General features: G+C 46.6%; 2 protein-coding genes across 2 annotated transcripts; both read left to right on the forward strand.

Moving 5' to 3' along the window:
• The first annotated feature begins 4,781 nt into the window (after nucleotides 1-4,781).
• LOC146719426 (uncharacterized) lies at nucleotides 4,782-7,832 on the forward strand. Its single transcript, XM_085490153.1, has 2 exons — nucleotides 4,782-5,240; nucleotides 6,666-7,832. The coding sequence occupies exons 1-2, from the start codon at nucleotides 4,782-4,784 to the stop codon at nucleotides 7,830-7,832; spliced, it is 1,626 nt and encodes a 541-aa protein (XP_085346279.1).
• A 399-nt stretch (nucleotides 7,833-8,231) lies between these two features.
• On the forward strand, nucleotides 8,232-10,013 carry LOC146719427 (uncharacterized). The gene has a single exon (XM_085490154.1). The coding sequence runs from the start codon at nucleotides 8,232-8,234 to the stop codon at nucleotides 10,011-10,013; it is 1,782 nt and encodes a 593-aa protein (XP_085346280.1).
• The last annotated feature ends 2,042 nt before the right edge of the window (nucleotides 10,014-12,055 follow it).

The following is a 12,055-nucleotide window of genomic DNA, read 5'->3' on the forward strand; positions in this document are numbered from 1 at the left end:
CGCCGCTCCGCCCTCTCCAGCCGTACCCTCTCTGGTTCTGTTGTCTCCTCTACCGGAGAATCCACCCATTCAACTTGATCGAACTGTTCGATAGTTATCAGATCCTCGATCACCTGACAGCAACAAATAATGAACAACAAAAACTAAAAAAAAAAAAGTAAATATTAATATATTTTTTCTTCACTATCCATTAATATTTTCACTTTAAAAAAAAAGCACTACCATTTTTGTTGTAATAATCGCGTATCTTCCCTTTTAAATTATAAAATTTTTGTTAGTACACTTCACGACACTTCTTCGACGACGCTCGAAACTTTATGATGCCCATTGCAGAGACAGACCCGCTCTCCACAGGCTGTACCCCACTTAAAAAAATATTCACAAAAAACTATATCACTAAGCGCTATTTATTTCAAAAACAAACCGAGTGTCAAATGTTTACATCTCGCGTTCGAGAGAGATTTGGCGGCTCCGGCCTGCGGCAGCGAGAGAGATTCGGCGGCTCGAAGAAGCGGCGAGAAAGACTCGGCGGCTCGGGCCTGCGGCGGACGAGAAAGGGGGTCGCATCAACCATCGCTGTCAGACTGTGCCTCGGCACCTGCACATAGAAATATAATAAATTATTATACTATTATATATATATATATATATATATTTTTGACATATTATATATATATATATATATATATTGTGATGTGGTCTTTCTGAGCCCGTCACAAGGGCGGACGCGCCCGGCCGGGAGGCGTCTGAGAGCGCTTTAGTTTTGTGTTTCGTGCGGGTGAGCAGCGACCTTTTCGCTAGCTCACCCGTACTCTGTATCGGGATTGAGGTGGTGGGCCGGGAGAACGGCCATTGTTTTAGGAAGAAGAGGACCCAGGCGAACAACGGAGGGACGACCTCGGAGGGGGAGGAGCGGAGACTGAGCGACCGACCCGGTGAGTATAAAACACACAGTATCGAAGGAATAAGAGAGAGAGATACTGCCAAGGAAATCATTACAGCCTTGAATGGACGATCGGGAGCGGCCCGGAGCAGGCAGGGGAAGGCGCCGGCATCTCTACACGAGGATGGACACCCCTAAGGGGCCCCGCCACCACACGTCGAGGAGAAAGCGGAGACCCCTCGAGCCTGATCACCCCGGAAAGGTCTCCCCCAGCGAAGCAAGGCTAACGAGAATACCCACCCAGCCGTACGAGGTGTGAGCGGGGCCGCCAGGATCGGGTCTACGGAAAGCGTTACCGAGGACTACAATTCGAATTTGGCGGCGGAAGTCCGCGACCAGCCGCGACACACAGGAGTCGATACGAGGATCGATTCCGGGTCCGGCGCGGGGCGCAACGCTGCCGCGAAACCTGACAACCGGGTCGGGGTGGCGCGCATTGTCTTCCCCCTCCCCACCAGCGTACCTTCCGAGGTCCCGCCGGCCCGAAAGGAAATCACTGTTTGGCAAGCCGGTGTCCTGCGAACACGTGGAAGGACGACGACCCACAACAGCCACCTGCGACGGCGAAATATTGTAAGGCCACCTCCTCGATCGTTTGGTAAGCGCGGATTCGGCGGGGACCCGTGGGTTATTAGAAAATTATAACGATACCGAGCCATTAGGCTATAAATCAGTTGATACCGAGGATTTATTGAGAGACTCACGGGACTCGTGTCGATTTCCGCGTAATAAAGTTTTGTGTATTTCTTGCCTTCTTCGCCTCTCCGAGGGGCACCGAAACGAGTCGACAGTCACATTGTACCGTAGTTATATTATATAGAATCATTTATTAACCAGTCTTGAGAATAAGTTACGCTGGATTAGTGTATGGTCTTTTCGATTCCGAGCATGAAACTAAGGGAGGAGAATAACGTTAACGAGGAGTTACAATAAAGCCCAGCGATCCCCCCTACGGCTCGATGACAATATTATATTCACACTTCATTAATATTTATAAATACCATTAACTGAAAATATATTATTCTTCTTTTATCTTATTCATGAGTACAATTAATATAGATATTTCCTCTCTCTCTCTCCGAGACTGCGATTCCGATTCTCCTAACAGAAAGAACCACGACACTCTACCCCCTATTGATACCGAGCTACCGAGGCCGAGCCGTCGTGTCCGCTGATTATTTGCCGAAATATTGTTGAGTGGTGCGGCCTGACCGCATCTGGCGCCCAAAAGATACGATACCGAGCAATCAGTGATACCGAGCAATTATTGAGAGAACGGAGAGCGGCACGACGAGGTTGCGCAGCTGTCTCTCTCGCACTCTCTCTCTCGTTTGACGAGAGAGGACGGAGAGACGGTCGCTATATATATATATATATATATATATATACTATATAAGTATAAGTATATAAGTATATATATATATATACTTACAGCCTTGACATATTGGGCACAAGTTGGCCATGAAGAGTGTGAACACTCTTTCCTGGCAATCAATGCAATGAAGATGCGGTACATCTCTGTACCGCATCGTCACGTGCCTTTAGATGGTTGTAATTCTCGCGAATCTTTCCCTGTTTCTCATAAAACAGGGAATGCAGATTCTGACCGACCCCCATGGCGAGACATATGCCATCATAATGCATACCCTCGTGTCTTCGTCGAGGGATGCGATGGCCCGTACGTCTAACGTACGTGAGTGGTATGACTCGCGAACAGCGTTTCCACTGTCGTACCCATCGTCGTGCAGTGGTTAGAGTTCTTCTAATTCTTCTTCATCACCACCATCGTCTTCTTCAACGATGGGTACGACATCAATTTCCATTTCTTCAATATCATCCAAGATGATATTGACCTCCCTGTCATATTGCGGGTCGTACATCTCGTCGTCGCTGTCGCTGTCGTCGGAGATCGTGATGACCTCCATCTCGTCATCAGAGATCACCACCAAGTCTCGCTCGCCATTCTCCATTTTGTACAACACAATACACTTTATGTTCACTAATATGCTCGCGAATGAATGTCACCGTACTATGGCCCAGCAGCGGCATCGGTCCTCATTATATATTCCGATCAACGCGCAATTGCATATATCTCCGAAAGATGATCTTCGCCGAAACAAAAATAGCGGCTGCTCAGTAGTTGACTATCGTTATGTTTACACCTTCCGCGAAGACATGTCTCGACATATTCACTACAATCCTCTCTTTTACGCGTGATAAAACTTATCTAATAAACACTGATATACTCTTTGCATTCACTTTTCTAATTGATATTAATGATAATCATTTGGATTATCGAGTTCTATTATGTGTTGTTTCGATGGCTTTTGCCAATTAATTATTTTACGTGAAGAATCATATAAAGTATTCGCATAGAGGCTTCTGTACAGCTCTTTCGTGTTACGTTTTTTGAAACCTATTTCACGCGCATGTATTGCCTGCACGATTGAGTTTACATGAGTTTTGCTCGTAAGCGCGGGCATACTGGTATCTTTGCTTAGGCATATTCTGCGTATCACTTTTCTTTTTTCTTCAAGTTCGGCAATGCGAGCTTTCCGTGATAATTCATAAAAGAGCAATAATTTTCTAGGTCTTAAATTACCATTATATCTATCTGGTGGTGGACATTGGTCTTCCAAAATGTCGATACATTTATCACAGTCTTTCAACCAATCGTAATAGGAATATTTACTTTCTTTCTCCCACTTTTTAACCCTTTCCTTTTTATACACTACACTATCAGTTTCTTCCATTTTATCGGGACACTTGGACACATATTTTTCCATTAGATTGGCATTGACTATCACGCCAACTTTCAATAATTCGAATTGCATCTCATAAAACGGCACTCCCTCGCGATAACCCGTTTGCTGCATTTTTATTGTCTGTCAATTTTCACACGTATTACACTTGTAACCTCAGCCTATTTTCGCTGACATTCGCTGCAATCCCTGATCATCGGTGCTGGACCGTCAATATGCGTTCGCATCCACGGTCGATTGTAATGTTCAAGGCAGCGACGATATGTCTGAACCTCCGGATCCGCCTTGATGTGCTCCGGAAGCTTGTCCCACAAATGTTCTACGAAATAGCCGCACTTTTGCAGTAAAACAATCTTCGGAATATATTGCAACTGTTCGGCACTTAAACTGAGAATGTCAGAAGCACTTGATAGCATTACAAACATCTTGCATCTCGAATGAAGAGAGCGTGAGTTCGCCAGTGGTCACTGTACTATGGCCCGGCAGCGACATCGGTCCTTATTATATATCTCTGTTGACGCATGTCATAAATTTGTATAATCAATAGACTCTTATATTAATCGCTCGTACATCAACGGAAAGGTTCAATCGTTCGAATCGACACACGACAACATTATCGACCTTGTTCACCATCCCATGTGATAGGAGTCACGCTGTCACGTGTACATTTTATTTACTCCTATTCTTTCGTCGCTCATTCGCCGAAACAAAGATCCGATCCCGAGAAAGAGGAGATTTTGTGACGAAAACTCGGAACGCTCCCGAAAACCGAGCGTCAGATCTTTGCGAACCGTGCTATCGATCAGCTGCAAATACAAGCAAACATATATTCGTTGCTTCAATCATTTGCCTCTCGGAGCGAGTCTTCACGAGGCTGTACAAGTCACCAGTCGATCAACAATAAGTTGACTTAGAACGACGCCGTCGCGCCTACTGATATCGACAACATTTTTTGGTCCTTCGAGCCGGATCGCTAACGAGAGAAGACGACAAGTCGTGAAGTACATCATCCAACTACATTTTAGCTGACTTTGATCACGACCTACGTTTTTAACGCAGCAGCCGCCATTCCAATAATGGCTACCACCGCAGAGCTTTTGGAGCAACAGCTCGACCTTGTTAGATCGGTTGCAAATGCCGTATCTAATTTCAAAAAACTCGGCCACGCCAAGATGACGTCCACCGTGGCTGCAAACCGGATGGAACGCGTCAAGGAACAGTTCCGGGAGATTTGCGTCAACAATGCCAAGCTGTTAGTCCTCGCCGAGGCCGCTACAAAGACCACGCATCGGTACTTCACCGAGGAGCTGTATCAACAAGCCGAGGTCCAGATGGATGCTGCCCTTGACTACCTGGCTGTATTTGCCGCACCTACCATTGCCGCCCCGCACATCAACATCATGGACGCTTCGAATGCAAGTACCGATTATCACCATGGTCCGCGCCCGGTCTCGCGTTTACCGCGAATCGAATTACTGAAATTTGACGGCTCTTTCGAGCGATGGGAAACGTTCCGCGATAGATTTAAAGCGATGGTAATTGACGATCCGATTTTAACAAATGTAGAACGCCTGCATTACTTATGTTCAATCGTTACCGGAACGGCTAGCACTTCGCTGAGTCACTTAGTGTCACCGATGCGAATTTCGAAGTCGCGTGGCAAATCTTATCGTCGCGCTTTGAAAACAACGTCGAATCGTCAACTTTCATCTTCAAACTTTATTCTCGTTACCGTCGGCAACGCATGAAACCGCGAAAGAGTTGCAAACTCTGCGTGACACCACCAATACCACCGTACAGGCGCTGAAAAATCTAAAACGTCCCGTCGATACGTGGGACGATGTTCTCGTGTTCCTCGTTTTGCAAAAACTCGACAAAGCTTCGAGAAAAGCGTGGGAATTAAAAATGAGCGAATCGCAAATTTTACCGTCCTATTCTCAACTCGACTTTCTAGAGTCTCGCATTCGCGCGTTTGAAGTTATCGCCCCGACGAAAAACGAGTCAGCCGAGTCTACCGCGTCAAAAATTAAATCGGCCAAATCCGTAGCATCACATACAACGGCCGTGAAGTTTGAATGCCCGGTCTGTAAGGGCCATCATTGTTTATTTCAATGCACACAATTTGCCGTTTATACGCCGGAGCGCCGTTTCGAATTTATTAAATCGAACCGCCGTTGTTATAATTGTTTCGCGGTAAACCATTCGTTAAAGGATTGCACCAACGAGCATCGTTGTCGAGAATGTAAGCAAAAGCATCACACTCTCCTTCACCTTGGAAACCACGCAAAGTTACCGTACGCTGAATCGTCACATTCAAAAGAAGAGACAAAAAAAGACCAAGACAAAAACGTTGTCACTCTTACCCTAACACGTTCAATGCCAGCTATTCCCGCCGTTCTGCTCGCTACAGCGCGCGTCCGCGTACATTCCGCGCACGGTCGCTTCGTTCCCGCTCGCGCGCTTATCGATCCAGGATCGGCTGTGACACTCATTACGGAGAATCTTGCGCAATTACTCCGTCTTCCTCGAGTAAAGCAAAATTTAAGCGTTACTGGCGTTGGTCAAACAAAAACTTCCGCGCGCTACGCAGCAAATATCAAAATTAGTCCCGCAAAAAGCAACAATCCCGCGTATTCGACGACGGCTTTAATATTGTGTTCGCTCGCGGAATACGTGCCACTTCCCGTTGCGTCTCACACTAAGTGGACGCACCTCGACGCCCTCGAATTAGCCGATCCTGATTTCCTGAGTCCTACGCCAATCGATATAATAATTGGAGCCGATATGTATGGAAATATTCATCGCGACGGTTCACACAAGGGAACACCACACGAACCGTTCGCGCAGAATACCGCGTTCGGCTGGATTCTCTCGGGTCCTACCGTCGAAACCTGCCCCCGCAATTCCGTACCCGCATATCATACTAACATTTCACCTAATCTTGAGCATACCTTAAACAGTTCTGGGAACTCGAAGATATCCCAGCCCGCGTTCATCCGAGTCCGGAAGATACCCAATGTGAGGAGCATTTTATGACGACTCACTACCGCACCATGGAAGGACGCTACGTCGTGCGTCTTCCCTTTAGAAATGGCCCGCCTCGCGACCTTGGAGACTCTCGATTTGCCGCGTTGAAGAGTCTTGAACGGCTCGAACGTCGTTTTCGAACCGACCCATCGTTAGCAACGGAATACACCGCATTCCTTACCGAGTACGCAAACCTAGGTCATATGACTAAGATAAAACCTACCAAATTTCCCGCCCAAGCTCCCGCGTACTACATTCCACACCGTGCCGTGATCCGTGAACATAGCAATACAACCCGACTTCATGTTATGTTCAACGCGTCATGCAACACCGCCACCGGCAAATCATTAAATAGCGCTCTTAATGTAGGAGCAAAATTGCAAACCGATCTAGTAGCGGTCGTCCTCCAATGGCGACAACCTCGATTTGCTCTATCAGCGGACATCGCCAAAATGTATAGGCAGATTTTAGTACACCCTCTTGATACAAAGTATCAATGCCTCTTATGGCGATCGTCTCCGACGGCTCAGGTCGACGAATACCGACTTCTTACCATCACTTACGGCACCGCCGCTGCCCCATTCTTGGCCTTGCGAGTCTTACGGCAATTAGCTGAGGACGAAGGCTCACAGTTTTCGCTCGCGGTACCGGTTCTATTACAGCAAACGTACGTCGACGACTGTACTTTCGGCGCCGACGACCTTGAAACTGCCAAACAAACACGAGATCATTTAATTTCGTTGCTATCTCGGGGTTGTTTTTGTTTGCGTAAGTGGGCGAGCAATTGCCCTACGCTCCTTGAAGATCTCGATCCTTTCGACCATGGACTCGCAACCAACAAAAATTTGCACGACCACGATTCCATTAAAATTCTCGGAGTTACCTGGAAACCGGAACACGATATCTTCACCTTTCAAGTTTCGAATTCAATAACAGTCGCGAAAACTAAGCGCGGAATATTATCAGTCATTGCGCAACTCTTTGACCCACTCAAATGGGTAGCTCCCGTTATCGTAACCGCGAAGATTTTCCTGCAACATCTCTGGTTGACGAAGTCTGATTGGGATGACGAGCTTCCCGCCGAGATGTTGCGCGAATAGGAAATATTTCAATTGACGTTGCCTCTCCTTGAACAGTTAACTATTCCGCGCTGGACGCAGTATCATCCGAACAACAGAATTGAATTACACGGATTCGCAGACGCCTCCACGCGAGCATATGCGGCAGCGCTTTACCTCCGTGTCATTTCGGGCGACGGTTGCATTACCAATACTCTGATCCTCGCTAAGTCTAAAGTCGCGCCGCTCAAAACCATTAGCGTCCCGCGTTTGGAGCTTTGCGCTGCGCTCCTACTAGCACAACTCATAGATTTCGCTCGTTCTGCTCTTCACCTTCCCGATATCGATTATTGGTGTTGGAGCGATTCCATGGTCGTCCTTGCTTGGATACGTCAAAGTCCCTCGCGGTGGAAAACGTTTGTCGCGAATAGAGTCTCAAAAATGCAACAGCTTTTTCCCAATGGAAAATGGAATCACGTGCCCACGCACGACAACCCCGCAGATTGCGCATCTCGCGGTACCGACCCTGCCTCTCTTATTAAGCACCAACTTTGGTGGCACGGCCCACCATGGTTATCACATTCGTCCGATCAATGGCCAGTCATATCCGACATCCCGGCAACTTATAGTGAAATACGCGATTCAAAAGCTTGCGCGACATGCTCGGTAAACCATTGGGAGCTTGAATCCCGATTTTCCTCGTGGCCGAAATTTCTGCGCGTCACCGCGTATATCCTTCGTTTCGTTCGCAACGCTCGTACCAAGACGAAAACACAATGCGATGCCTCTCACTCGCACCCGCATGCTCTTCGGTCCGATGAGCTGGTCGCCGCTCATAATTTTTGGATTCGACGGATTCAACTCAATCTATTTGCTGACGACATAGCTCGCCTAAAACAACTACGTTGCGTTTCAAAAACTAGTTCATTAGCTTCGCTTTCTCTTTATGTAGACAGAGACAGCTTGTTACGCGTTCGAGGCCGATTAAAACACGCAAGCCTGTCAGATGACGCTAAACATCCGCTAATTTTAAAATCACATCCATTGGTCCACCTCTTTATCAAACAGATTTATGTTGCGGCCCTACACGCAGGTCCGCAACTCACACTCACGCTCCTGCGACAACAGTATTGGCTAATTCGCGCTCGCGCTACTGTGCGTACCGTCCTCTACCAATGTATTGTGTGCACGCGGGAGAATGCACGCGTGCCCGAACAGCTTATGGGCGACCTGCCGGATTTCCGCGTGAACCCGACTTCACGCACCTTCAATCATACCAGCGTTGATTACGCGGGTCCGTTACTAGTGCGTACGACTAAAGGTTGTGGTCATAAAGCCCAAAAAGCTTACCTCGCAATTTTTGTATGCATGACCACGAAAGCACTGCATCTAGACGTGGTATCGGATTATACTACCGCTTCGTTCCTTGCCGCGTATCATCGTTTTACCGCACGTAGTGGCATTCCGCATGAAATATACTCCGATCACGGTACCACGTTTCAAGGTACCGATCAAGAGCTTACGGCCTCCTTCCATGCAGCCACGCGTGATCCAGCATTTCAAAATTACATAGCTCAAGAAAATACTGCATGGCATTTCATACCTCCCGCTGCACCGCACTTCGGAGGCCTATGGGAGGCTGCCGTACGCTCTGTGAAACATCACATTAAACGCGCTCTTGGAACGCACACCTTAACGTTCGAAGAGTTAACCACATTACTATGCCGTATCGAACTTTTCTTAAATTCTCGTCCCATCGCTTCCGTGTCCGACGCTTTAGACGATTATACCGCTCTGACTCCGGGTCATTTTTTGATCGGCGCATCCTTAAGCTCGATCCCGGAGCCGAGCTTACTCGAACTCGCCGAAAATCGTTTATCTCGCTGGCAACTAGTGCAGCAATTAAGCGAACGCGTCTGGAAGGCATGGAAAAATACGTATTTGAATACCTTACAACAACGCCCTAAATGGCGTTCTGTACAAACTCTATCCACACCCGGTAGATTAGTCTTACTTCGCGATCCACTTGCCCCTCCAAGTCGATGGAAGCTTGGGCGTATAGTTAAATGCCATCCAGGCAGCGATCGGCTCGTTCGAGTCGTTACTGTTAAAACGGCTAAATCGGAGTTCAAGCGCCCCATTACAAAACTTTGTTTCCTTCCGGTCGACATCAACAATAATAGCGAACATCATTCCGCCATGGCGGGCGGCATTGGATTGTAACTGTCCGATTGAATATTGTAGATTTACGTTAAAATTCATCGATCGCAAATATGGTATTCATATCAAATGTCAATCACATTCGAGGCGGACGGTATATTGACGCATGTCATAGATTTGTATAATCAATAGACTCTTATATTAATCACTCGTACATCAACGGAAAGGTTCGATCGTTTGAATCGACACACGACAACATTATCGACCTTGTTCACCATCCCATGTGATAGGAGTCACGCTGTCACGTGTACATTTTATTTACTCCTATTCTATCGTCGCTCCGATTCGCCGAAACAAAGATCCGATCCCGAGAAAGAGGGGATTCCGTGACGAAAACTCGGAACGCTCCCGAAAACCGAGAGTCAGATCTCTGCGAACCGTGCTATCGGTCAGCTGCAAATACAAGTAAACATATATTCGTTGCTTCAATCACTTGCCTCTCGGAGCGAGCCTTCACGAGGCTGTACAAGCCACCAGTCGATCAACAATAAGTTGACTTAGAACGACGCCGTCGCGCCTACTGATATCGACAACAATCCCGATCAACCCTTTGTTCTTCAACAATTGTTAATTCGCAAGAAATATTTGCGATATCTACCCGCTAATAATTTTCCGAAATACATAGATAAACACCTCGTCGCAAGCGGCGAAAAACACGTTACAACCAGCGAAGACATGTCGCGACGCGTTCGCCCCCAAACTTTCGCCGCTGATATTTCTTAGAAATATACAGATAACGTATAGATCACGTATCTACCCCCTTGATTGTCGCCGCTCACCAAGCGGCAGCCCTTTGTTGAATTTGATTAACCAGAATTTTTACCTTATCTTGTAATTAATATCTGATTGTCGGCGCTCACCAAGCAGCAGCCCTTCGTTGAATTTGATTAACCAGAATTTGATTAACCAGAATTTTTACCTTATCTTACAAGCTTATCTTACAAAAATGCCGCTTATCTTGTAATAAATATCTTACAAAAATGCCGCTTATTTTATCTTGTAATAGATATTGCTGGAATGTTTATCTTTGGTTTATAAACATATCAGGTAACATGAGCCCTTATTAGGTAATATGAACCTCTTATCAGGTAACCTGAGCTGATAAGATAAGCTTATTTGCTGATAAAACCCCCTCCCCCGCATGACGTCACCCTCTTCACCCTCCCCCCCCCTCATTGCTTCTTGGTTAGAACCCCTATAGTATACCTACTTATATATATATATATATATTGTGACGTGACATTTTTGTCTGTCACAAGGACCGAAGGCCCGGCCGGGAAGGCAAGAAATTCGGGGACTTTAGTAGGTATACTAGGCCGGTTCTAACTCAGGGGCAATGAGGGGGGGTGCGGGGCGGGGGGGGAATCGATGGCAAGGGGGGTGACGTCACGCGGGGGGGAGGGGGTCTTATCAGTAGATAAGCTTATCTTTGTTTATAAACATATCAGATAACCTGATAAGGGGATCATGTTACCTGATATATTTATAAACAAGATAAGATAAGGGGATCATGTTACCTGATATGTTCATAAACAAGATAAGATAAGATAAGCGGTGTCTTTGAGCGGTATCTAAGTTTTCATAAATTTTCTCCGAAAATCCAAGATAAGATAAGCGGCGTCTTTGAGCGGTATCTAAGTTTTCGAATCCAAGATAAGCGGCGTCTTTGTAAGGTATCAAAGTTTGCAGATAAGATAAAAATTCTGCGAATGGCTGCCGCCGTTTCAGGCTGAGCGCCGACAATCGGATATCTATTACTAAGGGGGTTGCGTTTCTTCATCTAAATTTGATAAGATAAAAATTCTGCGAATGGCTGCCGCCGTTTCAGGCTGAGCGCCAACAATCGGATATCTATTACTAAGGGGTTGCGTTTCTTCATCTAAATTTGATAAGATAAAAATTCTGCGAATGGCTGCCGCCAAATTCAAGCCGAGCGCCGACAATCGGATATCTAAGTTTTCATAAACAAGATAAGATAATTCTGCGAATTACTAAGAACAAAAGGTTTGCCGACAATCAAGCGGGTTGATCCGTACAGGTTGCGA

The sequence above is a fragment of the Nylanderia fulva genome, unplaced genomic scaffold (genome assembly GCF_048542155.1).
Source record: "Nylanderia fulva isolate GAGA-0341 unplaced genomic scaffold, ASM4854215v1 Scaffold986, whole genome shotgun sequence".
NCBI lineage: Eukaryota > Metazoa > Arthropoda > Insecta > Hymenoptera > Formicidae > Nylanderia > Nylanderia fulva.